Raw genomic sequence first — 16,800 nt, forward strand, 5'->3', positions numbered from 1 at the left:
TGCTTGTCACTCCCTAAACGAGTCCCTTCCCAGATTAGGAGAGTTTAATTAATGTTCCCTTCTTTTCATATAAAACTCCTCTAGGAAACTGTACCTTGCATGAGGCTGCATTGTTTCAGCACTGAAATTCTTCATTAATTACCCCTTATTCAGTTCTTCCTCTTGTTCCTGTAAGAAGTTGGGTTTTTTTCCTTGTACATTTACCTAGGAATACAGTATCTATCTGATGAACCCCATTAAGATGCATGTGACTCTCTGAAAGGGATAACAAGATCTGAGTGCCTATATGCCATCACAGCGAGGTTACGGCTTGCTCTTCTCTGGGTGTTCAGGGTGTACAAGTTTCTGTCATGAGTTAGCTAGTGACCTACTTGGGAGATGTCATGTACATCATGTCCTCACTCCAGCTGTGCTACATTCTGTGGGCTGTTCCTCCGGGATGAGGTGCCTGCCATTAGGTGAGGCGGGATAGCGAGGAAGCAGTGTGCTGTCTGAGAATGGAGTTCGTCTCGGGAAGGTTTTTCATGTGCCTCCGTAAACTTATCGCTTTTAAACTGAGAAGAACGCATCTGATTTAAGAACAGTTTGTTCTATTTGTGGCTCTCCAAAGGCAGTAGTCAGAATGTTTCAAATCTTTCTTGCTTAAGAAGTGGAAATTAAAATGGGCATAAGATGCACTTCAAGGAAGTTGCTAAATTCATCAAAAAGTCACCGTTTTTAAACCAGTGAGTAGATGGGCAAACCCAAATTTCTGACATCAGTTTAGATGTACTCTTTTCTTCCTTCTGAATATAGAAGGGGAAAGTCCTCTACCGACTTTATTTTTAGTTTAGTATTGTGGAAAAAAAGTCCTATTGCTTAAGTGTTACATTTAGTGATATGATTGGGGCAGTTGGGAGGAGGAATAAAGTAATGTGTCAGTTTCAATAATTAAATTAAAATCGTTTTAATTTTAATGTGGATTTTTTTTTTTCTTCCCTCAGGAGGAAGAAGCTGATAAAAGCACAAGTTCTGGAGATGGTCAACTGAAATCAGTGCGCAAAAGGAGAGTACGAAAGGACTGAAGTACTTCCAGCTAGTATTTTTAGGTCTAAATAATAGTAACTTTTGGTATGCTACTTCAGTGGGCCTGATGGCATGCAAGTTCCCGAGATGTGAAGGAAAAAGGAGGACTTGCTGGTACTTAACCTCCTATTTTAATTCTGTAACTGCTTTTAACCTTCTGAAACTTCTTTGATTCCCTTTTTCAAGGAGAAATACTATCTGTGAGGAGTTAGCTGATGTTTCAAATTCAGAATAAAAGTGAAGTTACAAGTTGGTCTACTGATTTTTAAGGTGAAGATTCTTAAGATTTGAAGATTCCTAGAAATTAGTATTAGTTGGAGATAAACTTCCCCTAACTATTTTTTAAAAACATGAATTATAATATTTTTGCAGCTCTAGTACAAAATTAGCTGTTTACACTTTTCAGCTAAAAGAAGATGGTAGTATAGCTGTAGCATCTATAGCAGTTCACGTTGCTATGAGAAAAGGTATTTTCTGTGCAGAGCTAAATGCAATAATTGTTTTTGTATGATGATTTAGCGCCAGCAACAATTTTTATTATACATTATTTATTTTAGTTGATCTTGTTACATGGGTGGTCACCTGTTCACTTTAGACATTGGTTACAGTAATTTATTTTTAAGGTATATTTTAAAATAGAATATTCATAGAGCAAGTGGTAGTTTATGTGACTTGTTTTACTTTTGAATGCAGGTATCAAATCTGAAGAAGTGACATACAGACAATTTTTTCAAACTTTTATAGTTCTCATGTTCCAAGCCAGAGTTGTATAACCTCTGTTTATGGAATACTTGCTATGTGTACATTGCCTCCTAAAAATATTTAATAGTTCTTGCTTAACATGAAATTTATTAATATAGATAAGAATTTTTGATGGATTAAGTTTTTTACAGATGTGAGTAACTGGGCATTCTCATAGTTTAAATAAAGACATACTGTAAAAGAAACTTTGTTTTGTTAAAGTTCAGCTGTATATTAAAACAGACAATAAAACTGCAGTCACCAGAAACCTCTTGCTGCTTGGCAGCTGCCTATACTAACAGGATGTAAAATGCTAACAAAAGCAGTCATACATAAAAAACAAGTAGAAATACATTAATTCATAAGGAACCTAACAGATTTCCTTGTGCCTGCAATGTTAGTTCACTTAAAGTAATATTTTTACAGGAAACTGAGTCGGCAAAGATTCCATGGAAGTTCCTAGCAAATGAATGCTTAATTAACCCTAATGAAGAAGCCAGTGTCTTCAAGTGCTTATGCTGAAGTGTTCCAAAGTGAATTATAATGGACCCTATTTTGTGTGAACTACATGGAAAGGCCTCTTGTTATTTGCTTTTGGGAGGGTTTTTTTTGAAGATAAGTGCAAGTTCCCTCCTCTTTTATTTAGGATCTACATGCAAAAGGTAAGACGTGAAGACTCCGGATTCTTCCTCCTGCCTGGGGCTTCTCAGCAATAGAAGTTGTTACCAGTGCAGTATCCTGCTAGTAACAGCTGTTGAGTGCATTTCAGTGCTGCTTTTGAAAGAATCTTCTCTGAGCCTCATAAAACACTTTTGGAATTATTACAACATTTGGGTGTGGTTTGGGGTTGGTTTTTGTTTTGAGGGGTGTTTTTGTTTGGTGTGATACAGTTACTCCAAGGATTAGTCACCCCACAGTGGGGATGCTAGTCTTCCTTTTGGGTTTTGAACTTAAGGTTCCCATAAAGTCTTGATTTAATGCCCCATCAACATCTTTGCTTGTACCTCACTTCAGTAGATAAGAAGCCATTTATTATGGGTAAAATGGTCTTGTGAGGCCACAACTCCAGGGTGCTGTTTGCAGTAATACTGTGTAAGGTCTGTCTCACTTTAATACTAACTTAATGTCTTCAATTACCTGGAACCTGAAGACAGAATCAGCTTACTTGAATCTAGTCTTACAGTAGTAATTGGGGGAGAAATACCAGAGCTTTGGGCAGTAGATCTAGAAAGCCAGGCAAAAGAGGAGCCCCCTTCCAGTGACATTGAGATTTCACCCACAGCTCCTGCACGTAGTCCATTTATATCTGAACAGGTATTCTGGGGAAAAATACTTGATTTTGCTATCAAGGCTGCTTGAAAGTGCTTAGAAATTAATAAACTAATGATAATCCAGTTCCGGGATGCCTTGCTGTTAAAATTGTCAGTTGTCTTTGGAACTCCATCAGATGTTGAGAGCCTGCACTCCCACTGGCTGCATCGTAGCTTAGTAAAAGTGGTTTTACTGAAGACTCCAAATCCCAGACTGAGAATTTTCTATATTCAGGGAAGGCTAAGTAGGACTGAGGCCTTTTTATTTAATTACAACTGAAGCTACTCCTGAGTTAACATCCACATTCATGAAGGTATGTTGAAGTAATAATTCTGATTTCTGTCTAATGTACAGTTCATTACCTACACCATGTAGGAAAAGGTAAAATCTCTTCTAACTTGGCTTAAAGTTCTTTTGCTTGGAGAGGTGCAAGTTTTTGCTTTTGACAACACTGGATGCAGTCTACCAATCTTTTTCCTTTAGCCAGCAGAAAAATATACAGAAATGTAAAATTAACAGGTAAAAATACCAAGCAAGTCTGAAACTGGAAGCTTGCTGAAAACAGGTTAATTAACTCGTTTAATTTTAATACTTGCTGATTACATCTAGTCTTTCAGTCACTTCAGCTATGCAGAAATAATGAAGATGATGGCAAACTCTACCACATTTTCACCTTTTGACTACAAATAGTTACGAGAAGTTTTAGGGTTTACAAATGTTAAACCGAAGTGAGACAAATCAAAAGTTTTTATTAGTGTAAAGTCAGAAATACAACATCTTTAAAATGTTCATAAGTTAAATGAAGGCCACAATAGTGGGATGTAAAATGGTACACGGGTGAAATGACTACTATATACATACCAGTGGATAAAATATCACTATCCAATCTTACAATACAAAGCCATGATTTTAAAACTACTTATCTTGGGCAATTGCTGAAGTCTAACAAGCACATGCGGTGTTACTTGATCTCCTACAGTGCAGATGGAGATGTGCAGCTGACATGGCTTTAAAGCTAGGATGGCTGTGATGCTGTGCAGTCTTAAGTGCTTGGCGTGATTGTTCTTTTTTTAATGCTCAAACCCTGGACTAACCATGTGATCTACTCTACCTACTAGCAATTCTTGGATTAATTTATAGTTCCAGCTAGGCAGTAAAGTGAGAGACTAGTCCACAGAAGATTAAAAATAATTCTGGATGTTTACAGGACCCCATGACACAAATGGTATCAGCCATTTGTGCTTTGGTGGGTAAAACTTTTTACTTCTTCAGGTTTCTTGACTCCAGCTTGTGAACAGCCCTCAAGACTGAACTTTAAGTGCTTTGTTTGCAATCATTTCCCTTTGCTGACACTCCAGTAAGTGCTGTATGGTCATCTTAAATAGGGAGAAATGGGAAATCTCTCCTTTAGGAGGGGGAACCTCACAATGTCAGCTTACGCTTGAGACACAGCAGTGCTTAGCTGCCAAGAAACTTGGGGTTTGAGAGAGATTTATTCTATCACATCCATTCATTCAGTTCCTGCAGCTTTATGTAATTCATCACAGCAAGGCTGAAAGAGATCCTTGAACTACTGGTTTCCTTTTGTTAAAAGGTAAAGTATAATGGCTTCATGACTGAAGAGACAGACCTCAGTTCTAGGTAACATCCATAATTAAGTCCGCGATGCTGCTGTATATGACGAAATGGATGCAACTGAGTACTGCTAAAACATGCATCCTTTGTATTTCAGCTTCTGCTCTCCTTTAATACTGATTATTCTAGACCTGCTGCCTCTATGGGAAGTGCTCAGGCCCCTAATCTGGGATGAGCTCCTTCACAAAACCTAGCAAACAGCCAAGCCAGTAAAAAACAGCACACCTTGGCACTGCTCATTTTGAGAGGCAAAAGCCACCTTTGTTCCACTGCAGTCTTCTGCTTCAGATGTTTTCATGCAGTGCCTTGAGGTACTTCACAAGCTTAGGCTCTGGGGCAGGAAAGCAGATGCTCTAAGGCCTGAAGCAAAGACAAGTTTGGCACTTCAGGAGGAAAGTAAAAGGTGGCAAGGAAAAACTTGCTCTTGGTTCCTCTCTGCTGACGGGTTACAATGAGCACGAGGAACATTGCTGACCTTCTGTTTCCGTAAAGCTTACTAAGGTTTTTATTTAACTCTTCAAAACACAACTGAAAAACTTCAGGAAGATCATACATCGTACCGTGCCTGATCACTCTTTGAGGAAACAGGAAGGTGAAAATGGTATGAAGTGTACATCTTACAAACTACGAACACTGGTACTGCTGCATCAGTTTGGTACTTCCCTGTTGTAAATTGCTTATCCCTGTTCCCTTACCCTACCTCTCCCCAAAAGATCTTCAGTGTTTTTTCTGTACACAAGCCCTGCAACTAATGTCATACTATTATTACTTTTGTAGAAATTCTTAATGGGTTTATAGGTTTGTTTGAGGTTGTTTTGCAGAGCTATGGACAGTACTGTGCAGTAATCTAAATGTATTTTAAGTGAAAAAGGTGCTGCAATTAGACTTTGAATGTTTTTGCTAAGTAAGGTTTTCAACACAATGTTATAACTATTATTCTGCTAGTCAAGAACACTACCCTAAGACCTCAAAGAGTGCCAACAGATTTTTGTTTAACCTGACAAACTGAATCCCATTTTTTAACATAAGCTCATTTTTAAAGCAAATATGATAGTAAGTCTCTACACTACATTTGCACATTGCTTAACCTTAACAATACACAAACTTATGTCTTCTGTTTATGACAATGTTCTTAATTCTGTTTATCACCGAAGTTTATAATCTTCAGGTATCCAGTAAAGCCACAAACTAAGGTATTTTAGCTCATGTAGCCTATGCCAATTAAAACAAAAAAAGACAGCAGCAATACAATGACATCATCTGTGAGTCAACCCTTACTTCCTTTTGCTTTTTGTGTCAGTTGTTTGGAAAACACTAGATGCTGACATCAGATTTTCTATATACTGTCCAAGAACTTGGTTTTCTGATTTCAGTTTCAAGTTTTCTTCCTTAACAGCATCTACTCGTGCTGAGAGATCTGTGAAGGTGATATTATAAGAAAAGTATTAGACACTATTGCATACAGTAATTAATGTTCTATGTGCCTACATCACACTTCTCACACTTTTAATGCAGGAACACTACCATAAGGTATTATCTTCTAAAACACTGTGCTACCCACAAGTTTTATCTAAAGCCCATTTTTCCTATATGATTTTGCAGTACAGTATTTTGACAAGCTTGTTAAAGAAACTGTTAGTCTGTATCTTTATTCTTTTCTTGAATTTTTGAACTAAGCTATTGCAAACTAAACTATTTGGAAACAAAAGTTCAGTGATGAGCAGACTCAAAGATGTATGTCAACTAATGAGCCTGGGCAAGTTAATTATTGCCTCTTCTGCTTGATGTGTATTATGAGAGTCAAGCAAATATGTTGCATAAGCAAAAAAATAGTTCTGAGACCTTATGTACCTTCAACAGTGTGACGTACTTCTGGCTACCTTGACTAAGGTAGGGCAGAACAGTAAGGTTCAATTTTGCTTATTACTGTGTGCCTGTAAAAAAATCTGATGTGTCAAACTGCTAACCTTCAAGTGTGTGCTGCAGTTCCAAAACTTGATTAATAAGCCGTGTTTTCTCTTCTAATTCCACCTGATTCTCAGCCTCAACAGCTGCAATAAATCACATGAGTTTTAATGCAACCTCTGTAACACCTGGAAATTATAGTAAGCAGAAAAAAATAACAATGAAGAACAAGAACATTAAGAACTTATACCATCCATGTCGGCATTCATCATTGTAGAATGGGCTCTTTCCACTTTTGAAGAGAGTATTCCTGAGACACGTTCTGCTTAAAGAAGAAGCAAAAAAAGATGATGACTGAGACAAGCATTAACATAACTGGTTTTATATTTACATTTTAGATGCATTTTTCTAATTGGTGTTGAAAAGCTGGCACTTAAGCCTAAGGCAGAACATTTTTTAACATTCTTTACTTATTTTTCCTAGAGCTTTATGTGGGATGTAGATACAATTCTTCAAGCAACTATGCTTCAGTTTACAAAAATAACTCATCTAGATTACTAATGCATAAAATCACACAATGTTTCAATGATGCAACTGCTGCCTTCTCAGCACCGATCTTTCTGGAATTGGCTATTAAAGAAATACAGACGCAGAGGGGCCCCTTTATTGTCCACCCCCTTTCGCTGTTATCATGGGCAATCGCGTCGCGGACGCCAGGCCCATGGGGACCTGCGTGTTTCGGGTCCCCTGCACCTCACAGCGCCTCCCCCGTCACCCCACCTCAGCATTTCCCCCCCCCCCCCGGTCGCTGTGGGACGGAACCGGAACGGCTAACGGCAGCGCCAGGGCGCCGGACCCGCCACCGGGAACCGCCGACCGGGCCGGAGGTGGGGGGGGGGGGGGGGCGGGGGCAGCACCGCCTAGGGCTTCGGCGCAGGACCCTCCGGGAGCCGCCGGCAGTCCCGCAGCCTAGAGGACCCTCCCCACAGCCGCTATGGCCCGGTCGCCCCGTCCGGTCCCGTCTCGCCTCCTCACCTGCCGCCGCCGCCTCCCTGCGGGTTGCGCCCCCCGCCCCGGCCCGGCCGCAGCTCTGCGCTCCGCACTGCGCATGCGCCGCCTGACCGCCGCCTGGCCCGGCGCGGGCCAATGGGCGCAGCGGGGCGGGGCCCCGGCACCTCCCTGACGGGGGGAAGCCCCGCCCCGCCCCGCTGGTCGACCGGCCGGCGCTCGGGGGCGGGGCGCGGCTGGAGAGACCCCGCCCCCGCAGCGGCCGGGCCCCGCCCCCCAGCCTCGCCCCTTCACGGCCCCGGGAGCGTGTGGCGCCTCCGCCCGCTCTCAAGCGTTTCGTTAAACCCTACGCGGTCCTTTCCCCCTAAATTCCACTGAACTGCAGGGGAAGCCATGGAAGTAACTAGTACGTCCGCAATTAAATGAATATCAGCGTTTCTGAAGCGCAGGTCTTACTGAGGGAAGCGGGGGTGTTTAGTCTGGAGAAGAGGAGGCTGAGGGGAGACCTCATCGCCCTCTACAGCTCCCTGACAGGAGGGTGCGGAGAGCTGGGGATGTCTCTTTAGCCTAGTAGAAAGCGACAGGACAAGAGGGAATGGCCTCAAGTTGCACCAGGGAAGGTTTACACTGGCTATTAGGAAGCATTTCTTTCCAGAAGGGGTTGTTGGGCGTTGGAATGGGCTGCCCAGGGAGGTGGTGGAGTCCCCATCACTGGAGCGGTCTAAGAGTTGAGTCAACGGAGTGCTGAGGGATCTGGTGTAGTTGGGAACTGTCAGTGTTAGGTTAATGGTTAGACTGGACGATCTTCAAGGTCTTTTCCAACCTTGATGGTTCTGCGATTCTGTGTTTAGATAACCCTATGTTTATAACCCTATGTTAAAGGTGTGTTGTGCTCATCGGTGAGTGCCGTTGTTAATGCGGTGGCCCTCAGACCCTGGGTGGTCTCTCTGCATTGTGTTCAGGTGTTCTCCAGCGTGTAACTCCTGCAGGGTTAGGCAGGGTGGCAAAGCCTGAGGAAGGTTCAAGAAAACCAAGCGTGTGTGTGTGTGTGTGGTGGCAGTTCACCCTCACAGATGCTTGCAGGTGGAGCTCCTGGAGACGAGACTCCCAACTAGAGTCCAGCAGGGTTTGCTGGCTCCAGCTCAGTGCCCCATAAATCTGGCAGATCAATAAACCTCCTGCACAGCAGCGTCAAGACTCAGAAACCTGTGATTTAACGCCTTGCTTCTGGATCTTACAGCATTAGATATCACACTAAGTGACTTCACGGAGTTGCTCTCACCTAGCCAGGCTCAATAGTTCCAAACCAACGCTCCTGCCTGCCTGTGCTGCTTCCCCAGTTCCCGGGCAGGAACAACCCTTGCAGAACATGGTGCACAGGGTGCTGCTCCCTTTGGACCTCAGGATGGTCTGTGAGCCACACTAAAGGCAACATGCAGGACCCGACCTAATTTTAGTGGCTTTGCTGAAGCAACTGCACCGCATAACCTGTAGTATCTTTATAGGTACTATGCAGCTTGAACCATATGTTGCAGTGAAATAGAGTCAAATCATATCCGTATGTTACAGGAATATACCCAGTTATAAATAATTTCATGCTGTGTAGATACTCAGGGAGATAAAGACATTTCGTAAGTGTGCCCTCTGCTGTATTTTTTTTTTTAAGTATACTATAGAAAGTATGTCTTTCTAATATCTACATCTTCTGGGTGCCTCCACAATATTATTAGCATTGCGTTAATAACATTTTGACCTCACAATCAGATAAATTCAGATTAGACTGAATGTTGTTTGAGTTATGAGAACCTATTTTATTTAGAGCCCTGCAGCCTGTTTGTACTGGAAAACAAGTCTGTTGTTTTCACTTCCCTTAGCTGTTTCACTTAAAAGTATGTCACCTTCTCTACAAAAGGCATTTTTAACTCAGTCATCCTCCGTATCCCTGCAGGCAGTCCTTCCAGGTGGTGGCTGGGCTTTAGGAGCTGGTTAGTAACTCTCCTTGATTGCTGTTTTAAAAATGACAGGTGTTTCTCACCCTGTTACAGTCTTGCTTGCTGCACTCTTTAGGTGGCGAGCCTGGCAACCAACAGGTTCTCATAATTCTTTCCAGTAAGACAGTCTCCAGCGATAGATGGGGAAAAAATGTGGCCAAAGTCTGCAGGTTGATACAGGTAGATGGAAAGCTTGCTTACCTGGTAAAGAACTTGTGTGTTTTATACTGTAAGAAGGGAAAAAAAATATTGCTGGCTAATCTTGGGGAAATTTACCTCTCTGCTGCAGAAATTCCACTTTGCTCGCCCATTACATTTGCAGGTTTTTGTCTAAACTGTCCCAAAGTGAGCAAAGTTGGAAAATTTTTGATGTTAAATTGTGGGATGGCATGGAAACCAGACATATTGGCTCCTATGCTGTTGCAGCCAAAACAGAGTAGTAATTCCAAGAGTTGCTGGTTTACCTACCATTTCCTTTTTGGTATGTATGCTGTTGAGGGTTCATTCTACTTTGCATGCTTGTGGTTTCTGACTGTGGTATTTTTTTCTGATTCTTCACTCTGGTGTTTGAGCTTGAGCACCAGGCTGAAACTCTCTTTCAGAGGTTAACCTATGTGAGAGGGTTTTTTTTGTTTTCCTTTAGAGGAAATTGTCTTTATCCGAGCCCCTGCTGTTATCATTACAGAGGGGCTGTCAGCAGAGAACAGATGGTGTCTTTAGTCTACACGGTGCTGTCTGTGACTAGGTTAGTGTAAAACAGCTGCACAGATGCTTCCTTAGGTTTGTACCGCAGTGTACGCGAATGTACTGGATGTCCCACAATGCATCTTCCTACTGTAAGTGCCTGCTATGAATCCCTTTACCCCAATATCTGAAATTGTGCAGCTGGCCTGTGCTCCTGGGCCCCAGCGTTTAGGAACTGTTTCTGTGTGACCCAGTTATATCCCAACTCCTTATCCTGCCAAGATCCATCCATGGTACTTTTTTCTTTCCCTGTCCTTTGTCCCTGGATTTCCAAGGGAAGTATACCTAAGTGCTGAGCCAGCAGGGAGCAACCCTGCCATGCACAGCCCTGATCTGCCCAGTTCAGGGACCAAGACTGTTGGATTGATGCTGCTGGGTGTAAATTCCACAGAGAGAACACCTAGCTCATCTTGCTTTCCCTTAAAAAAGTTTGCTTTCCTAACCCTCCCTCTTTTTTCCAGTGCAAAGAAGCCAACCCCAGGATTCTAAATATCTGATGCATTACCAGATATAAACAAACAGACAAACAATCAAAACCAACACACCGCAGAAAAAAAAGCCCACAGCCCTAAGTATTTTGTATGAGAAATCAACCAGAACAACAGAAATTCAGCATATCACATGACTTGCCTATTTGTTTTTCCTTACCTCACCTGTTTTGCACTGGGTAATACATCATCAATGAAATTTGTTGTGCACTTTAAATGTGAAGCTTTAGGGATTAAGAGTATATCCCAAACAATAAGATTCCTTTTATAACACAGAATGTGTCCCAGGGAAGACACACCTATGCATGTGTGTAGAGTAACCAAAGAGTACCTTGCATTTTATGGAGGTGCTTGGTGACTCCTTCGGCTGGAGGTGGCCAATCCAAGCCCTTGTATAGCAATTCTTGCTTTTATCAGCCTGTAGTATTTTGTTAACTCTTGTGTTAGAAAGTGTCATTTCTTTGTTCTGTAAGTTGGAGCATGGCAAGTCTCGTCTGGGAACTGTTCCCAGGAGAACCTGAAACAATCCTTCTGAAGACTGGCTTTGGTTTGACAGGGATCTGGCAGCATTTGCTTCTCTGTGGTTTCCCCACTCACCAGGAGGAGCAAAATTAGTGGGGTAAATACTAATTACATGTAAGCATGAGCAATTTGGTCGACTTCGCTATGTGGCTGTTTACTCTGAGTCTTTGGAATATGCAGCTCAAGGCTGAGAGACTGGGCAAAACCTGTGTTCACAGAGGGTTTTTTAGTTTTGTTTACAAACTCACTGCTCTCTACTCTAGAGAATGTATACCTTAGCAAGAAAATGACATAATATTCACAAAGGCTGAAAATTTATTCTTTTCTTCTGCGGAGCAGCATAGCAACATAGTAATAGCCACTCTGAAGTTTAAAAGAACAAATTAAGATAATTCTCTTCATTGCTGGAAATACTTGAACACCGTTCCACCGTTTGGTTTATTAAACTGTTCTTACATTATACACTAGATCACTTGCTTCAAATAAGTGGATTTTCTGAATGAAGAGTTATAAAGAGAGCTCGTAGTTTTTAGCAATGTGTCAGAGCTCCCAAAGTCAAAACTGACTTGGATGTCACTACGAACAGGTGCTAATCCCTTTCTTTCTTACTAATCCATTTTATATTTTCTAAGGTATTTGGTTAAAGCAGAGCAGGCATTCATAATATTGTCATCTATATTAAATTTATAGGAACAACATGTTTCACTTTACAGATGCAATTATCTATACTTGTATCCTAAGTTCCAATTAAGCTTTCCTAAAACTAGCTGAAGTTGCTGGTAAAAGTAATTAATTTATTCACTTTCACTGAAAGAACATTTTTTGCTTAAAATAGCAACAATCTCCCTGGGCTATAAAGCATCACGAACAGTTTACCTGAATGCATATGTGTGCACTGTTACAAAACTACAGAAGAGAATTTTATTACTCTGGACTCAGATTCTAAGTCATTACTGCTAATGACAAACATTTTCAGACGTTTTATTTCTAAAATGCTGGTGTACACCCTGTTTTTTCCACGGTACACAGTGCAAACCAACAAGCCTTTCACTTCCTTTCTGGCAACATTACAGGCGCTAGAGGCGCCTGCGTAAGCTGACTGATGACAGAGGCTTCACTGTTCACCACTAGAATAGAAATGTATTCTCCTTTTCACTAACAGAAGAAGGTATTGTATATATTTCTGAGATGAGTTTGCTATTTGAACTGTACTGTTTTCTCCTTTAATTATTGCCACAATGAAAAAGACAAAAAGGAATACAAATGGCTTAATTATTTTTCCTTGTGATGCTAACTCGCAAGACCCTTTACATCAAATCTTCATGATTCTGTTTCTCCGTGGAAATGATAGAAAGACTCTGAGAAGTTTTTTTTCAAGTAATGTTGCTTTACACCAGAATTCTTTGCAATTCTTGTTACTCTTTCCGAGTAACCTCAAAAGTCTTTTGTAGCCTTGTGCACATCCTTGTGCAAATTTACAGACTTCTGTCAAATGCAGATTTTGAGTAGTTTGCACTTTTTCCAACCAAATCAAATTATACCAAATGAGCAGCTATTCTGGCTTATGTTGGTCTAACTATTGTCTGTGTCCTTACTTATTGTGCATATTTTGGTAGTCCTGAATGAGAATGGCACCTCATCAGACGATGTAACCTGTGAGCATATGGTTGGGGAAAAAATCCAGTCTCTTTAGAAAATATACAAAAAGAAAGCCTTAGAAAGTCATATTTTCTTCTTTAACCCTGAAGAGACCTGCTTTCTAATGTAACTGTGTCCTATCTTTTGCTGGATTTTTCATGAATGCAAATGCTCTTATTTCTACTCTTATTCCACAAAAATTCACTTTTTAACAGACTGAGCAACTGAGCTCTTTGCAGCTTTAGATTGTGGATATCAACATATATGACAATGTTGTCCTGTTAACAGTTTGATCCTCCTTGTAATCATCAGCTATAGGTTTGCCATCAAATTTTGTGGAAGGACTTATTAGCAAGGTTACATAAAGCTTTACTGGTAACTTAATGAGATGAAAAATGGGTTTGGCTTTCTGTAAGTTAGACCTAAACATTTAGAGGTTTGTATCTGCTTTTTAAAAGGAGGGGTTTATGTGAGAAACGTAGTCCTTAATATTGGCTTTCTGGAAAGTGTATCTGAGAAAAGAATAAGAGAATTTCTAGGTTCTTTACAATGAAGAAAGAGAGCCTTGATTTACTTATAGAGCATTGATCAGAAGAACAATACAGAAGTTTCTGCAGCTGTTGGGCATCATCTCACCGTTTTATTTTTGGTTCCATTTCCTCTGAGTTTTTATTTGAGTAGGTAATTTTTTGAGGGAACTTTATCAAGTGCTATGAGTTTCTAAATGAAAAGGTATTTCTTTCATTAAAGGTGAAAATATTTTCACAAATTCTGTTAATGAATGCTTTCCTTGATTCCATATCTTTTGATATTGCTGTTAAAATACTTAGCGAGAAGTTTCTATCTTGCTACCATTTTGTGTTCATCTTGATTTACATGGAAATTATTTATTTTTAATACCTATGTACTTAATAGGGAAACGCTGTTGTTTGAAAGAGCAGTAGCTATTAAATATTCATGCATCGCACTCAGTTAATCAGGCTCATTAACCCCTGTTGCTTTGCCACAATGGCTTTTCACTGTACTAAAGAAACTTTGATATGAAGACTGTATTCTGATTATGCTTCAGATTGTACATACAAAGTGTGTTGTTCTACTTGTCTGTTTAGTATCCTTTCCGGTACATTTTAAGAAACAGGGGAGAGCTTTATGCAATTACAAACATACCAGAATTCATTAAAACCAGTGCATCTTTGTGATCCTACTTAAAATTTAATTATGGAACACTTGTTTCTAAAACACCAGGTCATCCTCAGGCAAAGTCCACTTATGATCATCATATTGCAAGCCTGGCTTCCTTAATTCTTCCTTGAACTTGCTGTTGTCCACCCTAAGAAATCTTCTTCTCTACCTTGTAAAAGTTTTTTTTTTCTGCTCTTCTCGAAGTATTTTTCTTCTGCAGCCTTACAGTTAGAGCTATAAGCCCCATTCTGTCTCTTAGTTTCTTAGTTAATGTAATTAGTCTTAACTTCAACTGGGAGAGATGAGGAAGACTGTTTCCTACAAAGTATATATAATTTCTTCCTATTATAGATTAGGAATTTTCTTATAGGTTTCTCCCCTGTCTCCAAGTGTTGCCCTCTGGCAGAAGAAATGGACCAGGGTTACCATGTTCACCATGAGTCTTACTGTATTCTCCCTCTATGCCTTCAAGCTAAAAGCTTGCCTGAACTTTCAGTTACTCTGAATTTATCTCTCTACTTCTGAGTGACTGTCCCCAACCCTACACTACTACTCTGATATTGGTAGCAGATCTTGCATAAAGAAGCCTTGTTTATAGTCCTCTCTGTGTTGTGAACATGACCTTTCTCTGACCTTGGATGTGTTACTGCAATCAAGAGTCTAGTAAATTTGAGGTGCTCAGTTTCTGAGGTGGAGTAGTCTTATTTGCACTGTTGCTGAGCTAGCAGCTAATTTTAAAGCAGTGACATCTGTCAGGGCTTGCCATTGGTGAGTATCAAGCCCTGAATGCCTCAGTTGACTTGGGTATCCAGTGTCAGTGCCTGAATGAGAGAGTTTTTAACTTTATGCCTCTGTTTTCTCACACGTATTAACATTTTTCAAGCTGTGAGGGTGCTGAGGTTAGAATAGCAGAGGAGACTAGTGGGTGTTTGCCTCCTAAAGAAAGCGACTTGACATCTTCTGAAAGACTGAGCAAGCAATATGGCAAAACCACCCATCTATGAGACAGAGCAGATTCAAACCCATCCAGTATTATGGAGTCATCCCTAACTCAGCTACTTCTGGATGCTGTGCAAAAACTAGACAATCTTGACACTGCATGCTACCCCTCATCTGTTCTTGCCACGTTATCAGCAGTGCAGCAAGTCATGAAACAGTTCTACACCTTGCTGCAGGGAAAGAGTGAGATTCACTGTCAGGAGAACCCTTCATTACTTCACAACTGGGACCAAGGTCTGCCCGTTTATCTTCTTGTGAATACTTGAGGCCAACCACATTTTGGTGTCATTAGGCTATATGCTATATAAATAAAGTGCATTCAGACAGGCAGTTCAGCACCATCACACTAATAAGAAATTGATAGAAAATTGTTCTAAAAATAAGATCAACTCCATGAGTGGCTTTTTTGTGTGTGTGTGTATATGAGGTAAAGATAACATGTGCAAAACATTCTTTATGCTGAAAAAAAAAAAGGGGGGGGGGGGGGGTGGTGACGACACATAGGACTTGTATTATCCATTAATAAGCAATCCAGATTTCTAGCTACTGTAAATTAGCACAGCTGCATGGCAGCCATGCTGACATGATCAAGTTGATACTCTGTCCACACCTTTCTAAATAATTTATTATCAATTCATATTAACTTCATTTTTCTAGTATGTTGAACTATCCTACTTCCCATTCCAAATAATTTTTATTCCATAAGCTAGAAGGGCCAGTGGGGGAGAGGCAGTTTTTGATTTTGTAATTTCTTTTAAGGCAATTAAATGCTTAATATTTGGGATCTAAATGGATCAGCTTATTTCCATTGCCAATTAATTTGCATCATTTCTTGTGAGCTCTCACTAGAGTATGTCAAAAAGATTATCATTCCATATTCAGGAGGAAAGGCCAGCATTATCTGTATTTTCTTTGATAGTAGTAACTACTGAGTAAACATTTCTGTAACTTTCTTTCTAAAGGGTGAAAAGCTGTATGTGCTCACATGACAAATGTATATAACCACATGAAAACTGTGGTAGCCTCCATACCCCCAAAATTTTAATTCTTAACTAATCACAAGGCTTATTCAACTACACAGATAGAAAAGTTTACTTGGGGGCATTTGCTAAAAATACATTGTACCTGGTAATTAGGATCTACATATTCATGTGCTCGCCCAGTACTATTATTCACCCCGTGGTATTTGTATTGTATCAGTAGATTACTGTAGTTTCTTACCTGAATCATCTGCCAAAGAAATGTTGGTGAAAGTGCCATCCTCCTCATCCAAAGGTAACTCCATCGTGCTTCCTTTTTTCAAAGTTTTTGAGACGTGCATTAAGCATGGCAGTTGTCAGCCATTTTTCAGTGTGCACGTGACTTCTCTGGTTAAATCTTTAATGAGTCCAACACACAGGTGTTATTGCATACTGTTGGCAACTACACACATCTTACCCTGTGTGGTATTTCATCTGAACCTTGAGCTCTTTTCCGGAAATGGTAAAGCTAGAAGGTTTCCGTGTTCTAACAGCTTCGTCAGTTATGTGCTTGAGCAAACACATTGTGGGCTCTTTCTGTGAAAGAACTGT

The 16,800-nt window shown here is 40.6% G+C and overlaps 2 protein-coding genes across 11 annotated transcripts in view; one reads left to right on the forward strand and one right to left on the reverse strand.

The window, feature by feature from the left end:
• CLGN (calmegin) overlaps positions 1-3,734 on the forward strand; it is a 31,950-nt gene extending 28,216 nt beyond the window's left edge. For all 8 annotated transcript variants that reach the window (XM_074905056.1, XM_074905053.1, XM_074905055.1 and 5 more), the window contains one exon: positions 984-3,734. In XM_074905056.1, coding sequence (XP_074761157.1) covers positions 984-1,064 — 81 coding nt within the window. In that variant the 3' untranslated portion in view covers positions 1,065-3,734. The remainder of the gene's footprint in view (positions 1-983) is intronic.
• A 112-nt stretch (positions 3,735-3,846) lies between these two features.
• Positions 3,847-16,550, reverse strand: SCOC (short coiled-coil protein). Of its 3 annotated transcripts, none has more exons than XM_074905061.1 (4): positions 16,451-16,550; positions 6,908-6,979; positions 6,720-6,803; positions 3,847-6,169 (listed from the first exon to the last, which is right to left on the reverse strand). In XM_074905061.1, the coding sequence occupies exons 1-4, from the start codon at positions 16,548-16,550 to the stop codon at positions 6,027-6,029; spliced, it is 399 nt and encodes a 132-aa protein (XP_074761162.1). In that variant the 3' UTR covers positions 3,847-6,026. The 3 variants fall into 3 exon arrangements, with proteins under 3 accessions (XP_074761162.1, XP_074761163.1, XP_074761165.1); XM_074905062.1 differs by having other exon boundaries at positions 6,908-6,982; positions 16,451-16,514; XM_074905064.1 differs by lacking the exon at positions 16,451-16,550 and adding an exon at positions 7,693-7,793.
• Between the last annotated feature and the right edge of the window lie 250 nt (positions 16,551-16,800).

Source organism: Athene noctua, chromosome 4 (assembly GCF_965140245.1).
Source record: "Athene noctua chromosome 4, bAthNoc1.hap1.1, whole genome shotgun sequence".
Classification (NCBI taxonomy): Eukaryota; Metazoa; Chordata; class Aves; order Strigiformes; family Strigidae; genus Athene; species Athene noctua.